The sequence below is a fragment of the Aulonocara stuartgranti genome (genome assembly GCF_965226115.1).
Source record: "Aulonocara stuartgranti genome assembly, chromosome: 8".
NCBI lineage: Eukaryota > Metazoa > Chordata > Actinopteri > Cichliformes > Cichlidae > Aulonocara > Aulonocara stuartgranti.
The window spans coordinates 11,600,699-11,618,095 of NC_138959.1; the positions used below are offsets into that span (position 1 = coordinate 11,600,699).

Sequence of the window (17,397 nt, forward strand, 5' to 3'; positions counted from 1 at the left end):
TTTACAATCATAGGGATGGCTCGTCTCAGTCGTCTGTCGCTAAAAGGTTGTTCAATCACTTTTGTAGATCTGTTAACACATTTTCCGACACATTTAAAACGTCAATAACCAGGACAGTTCCAACTAGCTAGCTAAATAAGTTTTGAAAGACAGACTTTGTTATTTTATACAATTTTCACTTAGCTGACAAGCTAGTATATTATCTATTAAGTGTTTTTGACGTCACCAAAAGTCACCTCAGTATCGCCTGAACCGTCGTTTCTGTTGTCAGATTTGCACAGGTTTGCTAACACTAGCTAGTTTACCAGTATGGATGTCTTACGTCCTCCTCTTATAAATATAAATGGAAGAATATACCGCAGGAATATAATTAAGGAAGAGCATTATGAGGAAGAGGAAGAGTTTTCTTACATGGGACCACCAGGTAAGTCGAGAACTATCCGCTAACAGGTAAAATACATGTTTGTAAGAAGCTCCAGATAATGCTTTCAGATTTTAGCACAGTTTCTTTTTAAAAATGTGAGTATATTTCTGTGTTTCTAGATGATGAAGAGCTTGGAGAAGATGAAACCTGTGATACCCACTTAATTGAACAGAGTGATAAAGGATATCGCTGTGCCATCGATGTCCCAAGTGTTCTTTACAAGTGTGTCATCAACAGTAGACCTTGCTTTGGTTGTCCTTAACCTTTCACTTTCTGAAAATAATACAAGATTCTGTAAGCAGCATAACGTCTGTCTGTGTTTCTCTGTTTTCTTTGTGTTCTGTAGATACATCATTGGGAAAAAAGGAGAAACGCGTAAACGTCTGGAGTTTGACACAAAGACGTCTATTAACATCCCAAAACAAGGAGTGGAAGGGCAGATTGGTGGGGACTAAGGGCAAATGTCACTTAAAAACTGAACAGAGAGCAAAAGATATTTCCCTTCACTCATTTCCCTCCACTCTCTCATTGTGTAACAGTCATTACAGGTTCCACCAAAACTGCAGTTTCATCTGCTGTCACTCGGGTGGAGGTCCTTGTTGAGAATTTCCGGAGGAAGCAGCCCTTCACACACTTTTTGTCATTCCCTTTAAACGACTCAAAAATTCAAGAGGGATTCCTGAGATTTAAAGATGAGGTTTTGAAGCAATGTTCACAGGTATCTTCTGTAAAAAAGGAACCAAAATATAACTGGTGATAGTGAGGGGCAGTTATGGCAATGTATTGCTTAAGGAGAGCATTTTACACCATTAACAAATTCCATGTTCTGTAGGATCATGGAGTAGAGGAAAGCATATTTCAGAACCCTGCAAAGCTCCACTTGACCATCGGCACCTTGGCTCTGTTAAATGAAATGGAAGTGAGAAAAGCATGTGAACATCTCCAAGAGTGTCAAAACTTCATCAGGTAAGGCTCGAACAAGGTTATTGCATTATACAAAGCACTTAATGATTTTGGTGTATGACTACAAAAGAAATTGCACTGTGAAACAGAATGAAATGTTAAACATAAGCGATCTAAAAATAATTAAATAAAATAAGAGCAGTAAAAAAAAAATGTATATGTCAAACAATCACTGACTGAAAAATACTAACATTATAAAATGAAACACAAAATTATAAATTATACAACAATCAGTAAAATAATCCTAATAAAATAATGTCACACTAGTTTATAGATTTAAAGAGCCAAAACAATAAAATTGCAAAACAAAGTAATGTTTAACCTTCCTAATGAAAATCCAGGGTAAAGTTTAAAGATTTCAACATTTCCAGCTGCTGTTCCATTGCAAAAAAACTAAAAGCTGCCTCCCTTAAAGCTTTTGCTGTGCACTTAGGATCGACTAGCAGAATCCTGCTCGAGAACCTATTTGTTCATATTGGTTCATATTTTCAAAACTTATGTGGTTCTTTAAAAAAGGAGAAAAATCATTTAAAAATCATCTGTAACTGTCAGTCTTATGGGTTGGTAAAAATGTTTTGTTCATTGGTGTATGCTTATACATCAGTTATTAGTTACACCTTTCAAGCATCCTTTTTTGTTTTCAGAGTGGCCTCTGAAAGCAAAAAAGTGGCCTTCTTCATGACGTTGATTCAACAAGGTGTTGACAACATTCCTCTGACATTGTGGTCCAGTTGCTGCAGATTTGTCAGCTGCACATTTATGAGAATCCATCATTCTACCCAAAATGGTGAAATGGTAAATGGCCTGTATTTGTATAGCGCTTTACTAGTCCCTAAGTACCCCAAAGCGCTTTACACATTCAGTCAGCCACCCATTCACACACACATTCACACACTGCTGATGGCAAGGTACACTGTAGCCACAGCCGGCATGGGGAGCACTGACAGAGGCGAGGCAAAAGAGTTTTATTGAATTGGGTTCTATTGACTTTGGAGGGCAGTGGAATACAGTGAACTCAACTTTGTGAAACCAGTTTGAGATGATCAAGCTTTGTGACATGATTCATTATCCTGCTGGAAACAGTCAGCAGAAGATGGGTACACTGTCTAATAAAGGAATGGACATGGTCAGTAGCAATTCTCAGATTGGTACTAATGGACCCAAAACGTGCCAAGAAAACAGTAGCCAAACCACTACACCATCACCAGCCACTGTATACAAAGCAAAATTGATCCATGCTTTCATTTTATTTACTCTGATTTGAATGTCGCTGGACTCCTCAGACCAGGCAACATTTGTAACATTTTGTTGAGCACATGCGAATTGTGGCCTCAATTTCTCGCTTTTAGCTGACAGGAGTGGCATCCAGTGTGCTCTTCTGCGGTTGTGCATTCAGACATGCTCTCGGCATTGCTTGGTTGTAACTAGTGGTTATTTAAGTTACTGTTTCCTTGCTGTCAGCTTGTAGCAATCTGGCCATTCTCCTCTGACCTCAGGTATTGACAGGAAATCTTTATGTAAATTCAGTGAGTAATGAATGCAGTGTGTGGACTGAATTGTTGCATCGTTGTTAACTTTCTGACCAAGTATCTCCAGCCTTATTTCTGAATAGGAGAACCTGTGTCACTGTACTTTACTACCTTGATTAGCTGTTTACATACCCAGACAGTTTCACTTATTTAAAAAAATACAGTTTGTGTTACACTACAATGGTTTTCTTTGTCTGATTTTTCATTAGAGACATCACTGAAGGAAAACCTCTCCCACTGGAGGTGACAGGCATAGAGTACATGAATGATGACCCAGCAGTGGTGGATGTTTTGTATGCGAAGGTCAATGTTCGAGATGGATCTGACAGGTTAGTACATCAGTGAATAGTTAAATAACAACATTACAAATATCCAACATTTTACTGTTTTAACTTTATTTCTTTAATCTCTGTTCTATTTTAATGGAATCACATTATAGGTTGCAGGTGATTGCAGACAGACTGGTAGAGCATTTTGTCTCTGCAGGGCTGATGGTCCGAGAGTGGGACAGAGTAAAGCTACATGGTACTGTGATGAACACTCTGTTCAGAAAAGACTCCACAGGTAAAGACATAAACACACACATGCCAGCCTAACTCGCACGAAGGCATAGTAGAGAAGTTATTGAACTGCTGGGATCGTATTGATTGCTGCCACCCAGTGGATGTTTGCCAATTTTCCCTCATTATCTTTTGGCTTGGAGTGTAGCTGCAGTGACGACAAAGCAGAGTCTTGACCAATTCTGACAACAAAATTGTGCAGAGAGGAATTGGGGAGGCAGTTCTCTGTTTGGCCACAGTTCTGTTTACGTGCACTGAGCTGCATGTTTTCCAAGTACTCTGACAAAAGCTTCATTCATTTTGGACATGGATCAAGTCCAGGAGCAGTTCTCAAATTTGTACTGGGCTTACCAGGAACACAACACAGAGACTGTGCCACTGCTGACCATGTTTACCGCCTTGTGGATAAGCCCTATTAAAATTTAGTTTTTTTTTCATCTTCTTAGTCCCTATTTCACAAACTAATTTTACTAACTAAATGTCCTTGATTTTGCTCGTACTGTTGTAAAGCCACTGACAGGTTCAAGTAAACATGTTAGTTTATCACTGAGATAACATATCTGTATCTGTGTGTTCTGTGCTTTATTGATCAGCTTGTTCTTTACACTCTCGTGTTTTTACAGTGGAAGATACGGGCGCAGCAGGACGTCAAACCGTCAATGAAAGAGAGGCTTTTGATGCCAAAAACATACTAAAGGTTAGTTGAAATTTACTACTGTATTGAGACACATACTCACTTCTTGACTGCAGTTAATAACAATATGGTAGGCAACAGCACTGGGCGGGATGGAGGTGCAGTGGTTAGTAGTGCCAACGCCACAGTAAGACAGGTGCTAGCTTGAGTCTCCTTGACTCCTGAGGCTTCCTTGTGGCATATGCATGTTCTCCTTGTGCTTTTCTCTGGGGTCTTTGGCTTCCTCCCACAGTAAAAATTGTTTTGGGTGGTCAAAAAGCCTAGATAAGTGCTATATAAAAGCCAGTCCATTCAAAAAAACATTTTACTGTATTGGCACAATATGCATAGTTTCAATTGGGGAAAAAATAAAATACAGTGTTAGAATTTTGTGTATATACTAATTGGGAAAATGTATAAAAACTCTAAAATGCATAAATAAATAAATACAAATGCATCTTAATTGCTATGTTCAGGAGCTTGCAGCAATATTACACTATCCAATTGATGCAACATTGTTTTTGTTTAAAGTATATTGTGTATAGATTTTCCAGCTGTGGTTGACTTGTCCATAGCTCGTCCCATGTGATCTTGTCAGTTAATTGCTTCTTTGCTCTTTTAGTGAAAAAAACATGAAAATTGAGAGTATTGTATTGATTTTTGGTTCTGATTTACATTTATCTTCTTTAGGGAAAAGGTGTTTTCATTTCACCTGGGACAAATCAATTATGTTCTCACATTAGTTGTGATACGAGCTATGTAATTTAACGTTAAACCACCTGACCTGCTTCACAGCAGTCCAGGCTCAAATCGTGTTTAGTTATGACTTCATGTCCAGTTGGGAAACACTGATGCACTCTTGTTTTGCCACCTTGAAACTGAACCAGTAATAACAATTACCTCATGTGCTTCTCCTAGTGTGATATGTCAAAATTGGTTCCCCCCACCTATTTTTTTTGTGTCACAGCTGTAGACCTTTTATATTAAAAGAGGAGTGAGCCTCAGGTCTGAAAAGTGAAGCCAACCTCGACTAGCTTGTAATTTTTAAAGGGGTTTTGAGCAGTAGTTATTCAGGGTTTCTGATTGTCCTTCAAAGTTTTTTTTGGACATTGGCTATATAGGAATTTTGTTAAGCTACTTAACACTGGCCTATGATTCAATCATAAAAGAGGTTCAAGGAATGAACAAGTGCTGCCTACACATAACAACCAATATTCAATTGTGTCTTTAGGCACTTTGTTAGAAATTGCTTCTCGTAAAAACACATTATTTGTTCCAATTTCTTTAATTCAGTCTATGAAAAATTCTAAAAATAACAGTTTGACAGGCATAAAATAATATTTTGTACCAGCAAGGTGGTTCCCAGTTAGGTACTAGCCAAAAACCTAGCATATCTCTGCCTGGTAAGCAGTGTGTCCTTAAAGAATCTTAAGAAAACTGGACAAAGTGAACAAAATAAGACGTGACAGGCCTAAAAAAGTGTCTGCAGCAGACACTGAACACTACATGAAAGTGACACTTTTCAAAAAAACAACTTGCCAAAATTCTAAAGTTGAGGCTTCAAAGTGAGCCCACAAATTAATGTGTGTTTCTATGTCCATCATTTATATACAGTCTGTGCTGACTGACTACTGAAAACCTGCTATTTTGGCAGAAATATTAGGGAACACTACTTAAGAATATACTTTATTAGCAGTTGTTATTTTTGGTTAAAAAATAAATAAATAAATAAATAAATAAAAATAACGCACCAGTACAGCTCAAAGACTCTTGGTTGTTTGTGTTGTTTAAAAAAAAAACACTTGTCAGAGTCAGGTTGCAAAAATCTTCCTGGTGGAGTTTTGACAACTGAAATGCGACACTGGAGATGAAAAGCTCTGACATTCACCTTCCCCTCCTCTACAGAGAAGGTCTTTGTTTGAATAACAACATTGTTGCTGCTGTTTTTTTTTTTCCTCTGGAAGTGACACAAAGGTAGCAGGCAAACACTCAGCCACCTATAAATATGATAATACCATGTTTGCGACAGCTTACCTTGTTTTCACAATAGAATTTGACAAGCAGTTTTTAACTTTCTAACACAGTGCTGACTGTTTGATGTCAACACAAGTTGTCCTGCTTTGTTGTTTCACACGGTTGTCTGAAATAGTCTTGACTGTATGTATGTAAGTATGGATGGATGGATGGATGGATGGATGGATGGATGGATGGATTGATTGATTGTTACAAGTTTATGAATTTAATGTGTTTTCATTACAGAAATTTGATGCTTATTGTTTTGGAGAGTTTGAGCTGAATACTGTCCAGCTGTCCCAGAGATATTCAACAGACTGCACTGGATACTACAGCTCTGCAGGGAGCATCAGCTTGTCTTGAGCTCATGCAAGAGTGAGCATATACTGAGGTGGGAAAATTAATAAAGTTTATAGCTTTGAGAGCACTGCAGCATTCGTGATAGTTCTGTCCAGTAGGTGGCAGCATAGATTGAGTCATTTGGCTGTTAACAGAGAGGTGGAGATTGGGTCATGGTTATCCCTTTAATAGAGAAGAATAAAAAATATTAGATGTACTTTGTAAACCACAGTGCCCAAATGAAACATAGAAATCTAGTTAAATGGAATTTTCAGATACTTGTTTTTATTTAGTTTTTAGTTTTATTCCACATTTTTTTGGCCTGGTATATTTATCTGACAAGTATTTGAAGATAAGATTATACATTAAAACATTTGCTCTTTCATGTATTCCTAAGGACTAAAAAGCTCATAAAATGTATACAATTTTAATAACTTTTATATTTATATCAAATGAAACAGAAAGTTACAGGAAGAAGACACTCTTATAATCCTGATCATTGTAAAAATGAATAGTTTATGAAAATTAATAGGCAATTTGCAGTTACTTCAGCTATTTCTGTAATGGCCAAAGTAGCTACAACAGTAGCTGGCTGCTGTCAGCAGGATAGTGCATAGTTTATACTGCTGTAGTGAATCTACATAGAGCCAGTGACGTACCCTATGGAAGTGGCCAGTGCTGTTGCCAACATTTCTATCTGTATTGGCTTTGTCGACGGGGATGTGTAGTTATATCCCTAGGGAGGTGCATATCAGGTTACAGTGTAGGGTTAGAGAAGGGTTTGTTGTTACAAAATACCTATGGTGTTGATTTTACACAGAAATATAAATACCAAATTGTGCCATGCCACAAAGCTCAAAACATCTTAGTGGTTTCTTAAACATGACAGTGAGTTCACTGTTTTCACACAGTGACCACAGTCACCAGATCTCAGTCCAATAGAGGACCTCTGGGATGTGATGGAAAGGAAGATTGGCATCAAGTATATGCAGTCTGTATCACCTGCCTGATGCTGTCAAGTCAATGTGGACCATAATCTTTGAGGAATGTTTCCAGCAGCACAGTAACAATTTCATCTAAATATTTGGCTTAAACAATTTACAATCTTTGCATCTTGTTCATGTTTACACTTTACACAGCATCCCAATAGATTCAAATGCAGATCTTCTGCCAAACTGGCTTCTATAGCTGTCCAAACACTGGTTGAATTTCATGCTGCTCTAATCTCTTGCTTGCAGTACTCTAGGTCATAGCCATGATTTACACCTTTCCTTTCATCCTTTCAACGCACTGCCTCATGAAAGTATGAATGCATCACCGATATGATCGTTCAGACCTTTTTTTCTCCTCCAGCTTTTTTTTTTCCATCATTTTTCTTTAAATCTTTGCCTTTCCCACATGAACCTTGTCTTCACTCCCGACTGTCAACAGTGTCAGTGAATACAGACACTTGCTTTTGCCGTCACAGCCTTTTTTTTATTTTCGCTTTCCCCTCAGCTGGCAATGCTCTCTGTTTGGAATGCAGGAGGGTGATTGCCAGGCAGCCAAAAGTTACACTGATAAAAACAAAGGGGTCTTTTTGTTTGTCAGCTTTGCAACCCTGTCCTATCCACCCTCCCATCCCAGCAGTGGCATGATTTTCTTTTCTTCTCTTTTTTCTTGAAGCTGCTTGCACAGATTCCCATGCAGATTTTGTTATTGGATATAGACTAGCCAGCTGAGCTGCCCATACCCTCACTATTTCATTGTCTTGGAGTGGGATCTTTTCCGACCTAGGACCTGGGACCTAATTAATCATGCCCAGAGCTCTTGACAGCATGCTTTTTAGTGGGTCAGGATTGCATCCAACGTAAAAGCACTCCAGCTAATAACAGAATTCTGACACTTGCCAATACTATTTCTCCTATGCACAAAAAGAAAGCATCACAAGGCAATTGAAATTTGATTGAATTCATTGAGAGTATGCCTCTGTTTTTCTTTTGGCAGGGACATGATTGAGGATGTTTTGCACAGATGTCCGCATTAATGATTATACTGAAAACACATGAGGAAACATACGTCATCCGTAGACACGGACTCTGAAGACAGATACGATTTGTCCTGAGACTTAATATAACGCATTCAGACTGACTGTTTATTTAAATGGCCATATGTCTTCTTAGCTGTATAGATCGGGAGCATATTGGATTATGGCTGCAATGAAGGAATAATTTCTCACTATCAGACATTCATATTGTCTTGATAAATTGGTTAATTATCTATGAAATGTCAGGAAATTTGGAAACATGGGTAACATTTAGGATGCCAGATTTAACATTGATAAGTTGGAAGCAAACATTTAGTAAATGGTTTTTGAAACTGTAATTTAGTTTTAATTAAGTTAAAGGCTTCGTGTTTAATATTTAATAAATTTTCAGTCTGTTTTCAGCTATAAATGTGTCCAAGTAAGAATTTGCTCACAAAAAGATTGATAGATTGCTACATTGTATAGATTATTTAGCAAATGTTTTTTATGTCTGTTATTTATATAGATAGGACATAATATAAAAAGTTGCTGAAAAAATTATTACTACAGTCTGTCTTTAAATCACTTGATTTCTGTAAGGCTAAAGTCCCAAAAAGGCCTAGAAGACCGGTCAGTAAATCCCCTGCAACCGTCACTCTCTAGGGAAAAATGTATATCGACCAAGTCAAGGTTGGAGACAGTTGCTCATTAAAACTGGTTGCAAGCAGTGAAAACTGTGACCAATTTCACCTTGTGTCTGCCAACAACCTCCAGGAAGCACTTGCCACCAGCCAAAGAATATACATTTTGCCCTAACCACCAGTGCTTGCCAGATGTTTGCCAATAGGTCTCTAGGACTGTGTGACAAGGGCCTAATGCTCCAATCAAACTAGGAAAAACAGTAGTTGAAGATCGTGGCATGATCATGACTACTCAGCCTGCGATGGTGACCAAATCTCCAACCACTCGCAGTCAGTTGTTCTCTTCAAAGAACCTTTGGTACATTAGGTTGGCGATAAAACGGCAATAACACAAAATCAGTCTGCTAAGAGTTTCTAATCTGTTGCAATTTTTTGCAAAGCTGTTGTCTACACACAGAGACAAACATATTAAACAGAAATATCTGAAACAATTGTTTCTTGACTGGACACAGTTACACATTTTTCAAAAACAGCCTTTATTGTACTGCTAACATTCCTAGTAATGCCCCATAAGGTCCTAGTCAGAAAAAAAACTTTATTTTGGCTATGAAACCACATGTCATATTTCCTACACCATGACACCCTGTTGTCACAACGTAAGCAATTTTACGTTTCATCTGAGTGGTCAGAATGTCACGGCTTATCTGTAAACATAGTTAAATGTGGCTTTGCATGTCCGTGTGGGTGAGCTTGCTTACGCACTGCCCGACATACATAGTTTTTTCTGTCTCTGCCACATCCCTCTACCTAATTAGTCATCTCCGCAGTCCCTGCAGTGAGAACATCCAACTAGACCCTTAAGATTTCAAAACTAGCATGAGCCAATTTAAATAAGACTGATAAATGAGACCCCTGCGTGTGTTGGTGTTACCAGCGACCTCTTTCCCTTTGTGGATCTGCGTCTCTATTTCTAACGATCTAAAGGGACAGAGGAGATGGGATTTTAATTAAAACGTTACACATTTTAGCTGTTTATGCAGGCATGTGTGCATGTGCTTGTTTACATGCACTGATAAGCATTTAGAAGGGCGGTAAACGACACCCACTGAAAATGCGCCTTTGCAGTATAAAACAAGCTGATAAAACCTTATTTTCCAGCCAATTTGTTTTTGTGATTTTTAAAAGGATTGAAAGCAAAAGCAATCATTTCGTTGCGCCTGCAACACTTTTAGAACTTGCACTGAACTGTTCAGTAATAAGAAATTCATATCACATTTGGTAACTGAAGTCTTGTTATCTTGACCAAGTATTGTACCCCCCGCTCCCCCAACCCGATTTGCATAGTTAATTTCATGGCAATGTTCAAAGTAGCCTTTTTAAATGCAAAAGCCAGTTTTTAAATGGGTTTTACTTGATCACTGTCAGTTATTTTTTTTTTTTTTTTTGTTCTTTTCTTTTTAGTACATTTCGGATTTTGATATTCAGAGCCACACTTTGGAATTTTTCATAGGGTAATTAGAAATTAAGCTTTCTTTCCATATGGAAAGCGTTAACGTCTGCTGGGGGAAAAAATAGATTTTGGCTGACAGACATGACCTTTAATACAGTAGATATGTTTGATTTGCATGCTTGGAGTAACTAATGACATGCATCAAATCAATTAAGTGCCTAATTACTTTTTAAGGTCACAGTAAGGTTTGCTCAGTGTACACTCAGACTGATACAAATAATATTTTAAATCAAATATGACATATCGAAAGGTGGTTTGGGCCTTTTTGTGCCGTGTATTCCTCTAACACACTTGAATCCAGTTGTATGAACTTATTCACTTGTGTTCACTGGAAGTAGAAAGGTGCTCTATAAACAATCCTGCTAGACAAAACTGAAATTTCGAAACTGGATATCATTATGGGTGAAATATGACGGCGTGCCTTTTTTAAACTCTCTTATGTTTGACTCTCCAGTCGTGTGTCACCACCGACTGAATTTCACACTGATCACTCTGTCACTAATAGACGTAAACGGGGCCTTGATGGAGAGCCAAGGCTAGAGTATTTGAAATGTCTAATATGTGTCTCTAGCAAAAAGGCAGGTGATCCCTGCACCAGCTCTTTATCATTCAGAGTGCTGAGTCTGGAGGCTGCCTGCAGCTGTCCACGTCTGTTTACTGCTGGAGGCATTCACAGAGGGAAGGAAGGCAAAAAGCCTAAAGTGTTTGAACAGTAAGAAGTCATTCAGAGCTACTGTTTACTTTATGTACACTTAGCACTACAAGATTTTAAAATGGGGATTATCATCACCAGTTACATTCTGTTACTTAAAAAAAAAAAAAGATACTTTAAGCTATGAAATGTCAGGAATTGTTGAACATGTTGCATATAAGGACCCAAATTGCCTCTCAAAATCTAGATATGTTCCATTTACAGTAATATGAAAGAGAACAGTCATTAAATCCTCACATTTAAGAAGCAGTAGCTAGTGAACGTTTTGACATTTTTGTGTAGTAAATGATAAATGATGAAACGTTTGGCAAAGGACTAAATCTACCAGATGTTTGACTGATGTGTATACACAATCAGCAGACACGGTGGAGATGACCTGCTGAAGTTCAAACTGAGGATCAGAATGGGGAAGAAAGGTGATTTTAAGTTACTTTTCAGAAACTGCTGATCTGCTAGGATTTTTCTACACAAGCATCAGTAGTGTTTACAAAGGATAGTTTGAAAAAAAGATAAAGTATCTAGCAAGCAGCAGCTCTCAAAAATATCTTGTTGATGCCAGAGGTCAGAGGAGAATGAACTTACTGCTTCAAGCGATAGGAAGGCAACAGTAACTCAAATAACACTTGTTACAACCAAGCTATAAAGATGAATATCTCAGAATACACAACACCCCAAGCCTTGAAGCAGGTGGGCTACACCAACAGAAGACCATACCGGGTGTCACTCCTGTCACTTAAAAACAGGAAACGGAGGCTACAATTTACACAGGCTCACCAGAAGACTGGAAAAAATGTTGACTGGTGTGATGAGTCTCGATTTCTGCTACAACGCTTGGATGGTAGAGTTAAAATTAGGGGTAAACAACATAAAAGCATGAATCCATCCTACCTTGTATCAAAGGTTTGGGGAGGAGGTGGTGGTGTAATTGTGTGCCAGATATTTTCTTGGTACACTTTGTGCCTTTTGTCTACTTACCGTGTCCATCTTGTCTTCCGAATGTTACTTCCAGCAGGATAACACACCACTCCACAAAGCTCAAAATGATCTCAATGTTTCTTGAACATAACAGTGACTTATCTGTGTACAAATGGCCTCTACAGTTACCAGATCTCTATCTAATAGAGCAGTTTTGAATATGTGATGCTATTATGTCAACATTGACCAAAATCTCTGAGGAATGTTTTTAGCAACTTTTCGAAGTCTAGCCACAAAGAATTAAGGCAATTGTTAAGGCAGAAGGGGGTCCAGTAAAGTATTAATACTGGGTTGACTGGTGACTGGAGTACTTGTGACCTTCTTCTTCTTTTAAGATGTGCAGCCCAGTGCTTCATGGTCTATTTTTATGAATGATTTTTGAATGAATATATCTGCATATTAGGCCAGGAAGGAACAATGAAAGCACTAAGAGTCAAAGGAAACTGTAAGGTGGTGTTTCATAAAATCAAAAATGCTCAAGGTTGCTAAACTGTTCCGGAGAGCACTGCAGAGGTGGGTGAGTGCTGTTACTGTATCACTAGAGCTGCTTTACAGAACTAAATAATGTAATAACACAAGCACAGATGATGGTCAACACTCTTATTTCAGCACTAAATGCGAAGGATGCTTATACAAAAGTTATAAATGTTGTGTCATCTGTTTATCACGCAATGTGAAATTCCTTAGTGCATCACTTAATACTCAATTGTTTTTTTTACTGTTAGTATATAAAAGTGCAGCTGATGGGGATTTGTTATTTATAATAGCCGGTATAAGCTTAATAATACTGAGTAAAAATGAAACCCTGTACTGAGACTGAACGTGTCACAGTTCAGAGTATTTGCCATCTTCTGTTTATTGTGCACGTTTAATTGAAAAAGGTGCTACACTCTCTTCCACCTCTGCAGCAGCTGCCTGCAATGGAAAACAGCAGCTTTCAGTACTTGCCAGGAAAAGGCAAAAAGCTGTCAGACTGCTCTCAACTAACTTTGCACTTTTAATAGCTGAGTGACCCAGTTTGAATCCTATTGAATTAAATCTATACACATTTATAGCAGCTCTACTTACAGCTGTAAGTCACTAAGGATTACTTATTAAATGTCTCCCCGTGTGGTTTATTTTCTCAAAATATCTTCTTTTGATGGGATTTCCTGTCCATGATCCTGTTTACAGGCTATTTGCTTTTTTTTTCTTCTTCACCGTGTCGTTGGGTACCTCCAACTGGACATACACAATTCACACACACACACAAAAACAACCACAGAGGGGACCTTTGTAAGAAAACAAGTAGTTTGTTACTTTATCAATATTTCATGCCTTAATGCCCTTTACTGTGGTGTTAGGGTCCCTTTTTTATTTTTATTTTCTGTACATTTGTATTGCATAATTGCATATGGGCATGAAGTAACTGACTTAGAAAGTCACCTGTACAGTAGTGTGCAAAAGTCTTGAACCACCCATCATTTCTTTATATTTTGCTTCCAAGGAGAACTATCTTGTATTTTTTTTTTTAAAGTGGTCGTGAGCAAGGGTTCTCCAGGATCTCGGAAGGTCTTTCAAAGTTTTTCTTTGGACATCGGCTGCTTTTTAAGCAACTTAATGCTCACCTATGAATCATTCAAGGGTAAAAGAGCAATTTATTCAAGGGATGAGCCTGTATTGTCCACACATAACAGACAACTTGGCAATAAAAATACAGAATTTCTTTAATTGAATCAACAAATGCCAAAGGTAACACAGTTTGACAGGCAGACAGTTTTTGCACCAACAAGGTCACTCCCAAAGTGCTATTAACTGAAAACCTGCCGTATCTCAGCATGATGTGCCGTGAGTCCTTAAGCAATTTAAGGAAACTGGACAAGTGGAGGGTGGAAAAGAAGTGGCAGGTCTATATAACAATCTAGAGCAGGTGAACAGTATCCAAAACTCATGTCCTTAAGAAACTGGAAAAGATCCAGCAAAGACCTGACACAGGACCTGAGAGGTGCATCTGACCCTGTTTGCCAAAATCTCATTGGAGAAGATGTCAGTGAAAGTGGCTGTCAAGAAGCCATTGTGTTGCCAGTGGCAACAGGTCTTGCTAAGTGACACATCCATATTTAAAATTTTTGCTTCAAATCGTCATCGCCATACATGGAAGTACAACACTGAGCGTGTAGAGCCATCCTTAAAACACAGTGGAGGCTCTATCATTGTCAGGCTGTACGGATGAATGGATTTATAAATGCAGAAAATAGTTTAATCAAACAATCATACCAAATACTGACTTTCAAGCTTGTTCAAATTGTATGTACGCTTGGACACATTTTAAAAAGTTGCTTCTCCCATTTTCTTAGGAAAATAAAAAGACTTTAAAAGGTGGCTCAAGACATCTGAGAATTTATAAGCAAGTAATGAAAGAAAATCAGCAGACTAATTTTTAGATGAACATAATGGTCAGTTGCAGCCCTGGTGGTGCTTTAAAGTACAAAATTCATCTCTGATTATGTGTTGCAGGTCTTTGATGAACACGACAGCAGGATTGGAAATGTTAAGAAATGCTCGCTGATGAAGAAGTTCTTTCCTGACAGCTGGACACGGACACGACGTTACAGCATCTTTCCTGAATCTTATGTTGAACTCATTTGGAAAATTAGGATTTTGGTTGTTTTCTCGTGCTGTATATTCTGTTTTGATTTGTCAGGAATAAACAAATGTCTTTTCCATCCAACCATTGCCTTCTGAAATGAATTGTTGTGTACCAGAAATTCCTGAAGTGATCTTTACGGAGCGGTTACATCACTTATAACCAATGTACATCTGTGATAAGGTCCAAAGCTCCTGTTGAGCTTCACAAGCTGTTTGTGAGACAGAAAAGAGACGCGTTGTTTACATTTGTGGATGGGAAATATTAACAGATAAGGAAGCCTTCAAGTTTTTTGCTGCATGGAGTCTTGCCTGATATTCAAATGAAGCTTCCCGTCCCTCTGCTCCTTTTGTGTAGACTGATTACACTCGGTGGAGGATTGATATGGTTTATCTGCCTAGAGAGGAGCAGGAGGAACCAATGCCATCAGCTAATCCATTTACAATTAAAGGCACTCTTCCACAGCGTGACTCTTGATGTGTAGAAGAAGATGTTAAACAAGTTGCATGGAGCTGCTTTTATGTTTAAGATGCAAGAGGCTTCACATTGTGCTTTTTGATATGTGTGATTATACAAGTTTTGGTTAAATGAGCATGAATATTGTCATGTTAAGCACATTAAAGAGCATTGTAGTCTACTTTACCGTGAGCTCTGTTCTGTGAAAGGCTGTAATAGATGTGATTCGGCCATGTGTTGATGGCTCTGAATAACATAAAAGGGTTTATATACATACAGCATTGTCTTCTTGGTTGGTATATTTATTTTAAAGTGCCTCTTGTCATCAAAAATGACTATAAAACATCCAACAGCAATAAATATTTCTTGGCCACAGAAGGGTGTGAGAGCATGACACTTTGAGTTAACTAACATGATAATCTGAGGTGTTTCTTCACATCTGAGTAAGACATGTTTCTAAGTATTTGATTTTCAGAGAAGTAAAAACACTCGGACCCTGTGTTGCTACTCGTATATAGAAGAGCAGCACTCTTAAAAACTGTCTGCAATTAAAATAAATAAAATAAGGCTCTTTGGAGTCTTTTCCCTAAAGCCTGTTATCTGAACCAATGAACAGCTCTCATCAGCATGTTTTCTATTTGTTTTTTTCCCTTTCATTCACATTGAAGATTCCCATAGGAGACTTCCTTTGCAAGGATCCAAAGAGATGCTTCCAAATAACCTCTTAAATTAAAAACAAATCTTTAAAAGCTAATGGTGCAAAGCAGAATAGAGTCTTTAAATAATTCTAGGTGACCCAGATCAGCTGTGTAACCATTAATCTGCAGCACATTCATCCAGAAGTGAGTAATGACGACCTCTTGATTAATACATCATGTCCACCACCTTGTATTCCTGATGTGCGCAGCAGGCTGGCACTGTGGGACATTTCTCCTGTTGCCCTTGCATCGCAGTTCGCGAGCTCTGCACAGTCAGGAAAGCCTGCGACTGCCACATCAACTATTTTGATGGCAATGTCAGAGTTGGTTTGGCCTGCTAAGCAGCATCCCAGAAATGTGATCCTGCCCCCTGGCTACTCAGCCACGGACAATATTGGTAATCTTAAACATAAATGAATCTGAGCAGAGGGCTGGATTAGGTTTATCTTCATGGGGATGGGATGCACAGCAGAGGGAGCGAAGGAGGAGAGGGCATGCAGAGTTTAGGCAGCAGCAGGAATAACGTGGATAGACTTAAGATGATGTGCAGCTACAGCAGAACTAGAGGTCATAAAGAATGGGGGATAAAAGCCGCAACGCAACACATTTAAACTTGTTTCATTCCACAGTCCATCTTTACAACATCATTTGGTGCAGGCAGTCAAACCAATGAAAGTCTCGGCATTTCAACATCAGAAAGGTTGATTTATAATTATAGATTAAGCTACTAGGAAATCTATATGCACAACACAATAATGAGGCAGCTAGTGTTTCCCATGTGTTGCTGAAGGTATATAAAGTATATAAGTACGCTAACTCATAACTTCATAAAATCACTTTGGCAGCACAAATTGTTACATTACTCAATAACAGTTGAGCGTTTACTCAACACAGTTCAAAGAAATGTTAAATTTCCAGTGTACTGTATTACCAACCTGCCATAGCTAGCAAAGGCCCAGGCTCGTCTGCAAACTGGTTTGTGCTCATTGTCCATGTATCTGAGTCATCTTAGTCTGAGATTGTGGTTGTATCTTATATGGTCATCTCTGCACAGAAGCACCACCCATTTGCTGTTTTAACCTTCTGTCTGCAATGGGCAGCCAGTTAGAGGCAAGTTTTAAACAAAGCGTAGCCAAGACAAACTGTTTCACTCAAAGGCCTGTTCACTACACTTCTTGTCACTTTCATTTGCATCAAAGCAGATGAAATTGATTCACAGAGGTTTAAGCTTTCCAGGTGGACAGGCTGAGATGCCTGATGTTTAACTGACTGT

At 38.4% G+C, this 17,397-nt stretch overlaps 1 protein-coding gene across 3 annotated transcripts; it reads left to right on the forward strand.

Annotated features, from left to right (window-relative positions):
• Positions 1-6: 6 nt before the first annotated feature.
• Positions 7-15,607, forward strand: ascc1 (activating signal cointegrator 1 complex subunit 1). 3 transcript variants are annotated; one of them, XM_082545010.1, is made up of 10 exons: positions 7-424; positions 544-646; positions 771-868; positions 964-1,142; positions 1,257-1,390; positions 3,126-3,245; positions 3,356-3,480; positions 4,100-4,173; positions 6,409-6,553; positions 14,841-15,607. In XM_082545010.1, the coding sequence occupies exons 1-9, from the start codon at positions 310-312 to the stop codon at positions 6,523-6,525; spliced, it is 1,065 nt and encodes a 354-aa protein (XP_082401136.1). In that variant the 5' UTR covers positions 7-309; the 3' UTR covers positions 6,526-6,553; positions 14,841-15,607. The 3 variants fall into 3 exon arrangements, with proteins under 3 accessions (XP_082401136.1, XP_082401137.1, XP_082401138.1); XM_082545011.1 differs by lacking the exon at positions 14,841-15,607 and adding an exon at positions 7,413-14,834; XM_082545012.1 differs by lacking the exon at positions 14,841-15,607 and adding an exon at positions 8,488-14,834.
• The last annotated feature ends 1,790 nt before the right edge of the window (positions 15,608-17,397 follow it).

What these genes read in the sequence shown, in the direction of transcription:
- ascc1 (XM_082545010.1), top strand. Translation starts at nt 310, where the DNA reads ATGGATGTCTTACGTCCTCCTCTTATAAATATAAATGGAAGAATATAC. An exon ending in AGGAGTGGAAGGGCAGATTG is followed by an intron (nt 869 to 963) that starts GTGGGGACTAAG and finishes ATTGTGTAACAG; the next exon opens with TCATTACAGGTTCCACCAAA. An exon ending in TTTTGAAGCAATGTTCACAG is followed by an intron (nt 1,143 to 1,256) that starts GTATCTTCTGTA and finishes CATGTTCTGTAG; the next exon opens with GATCATGGAGTAGAGGAAAG.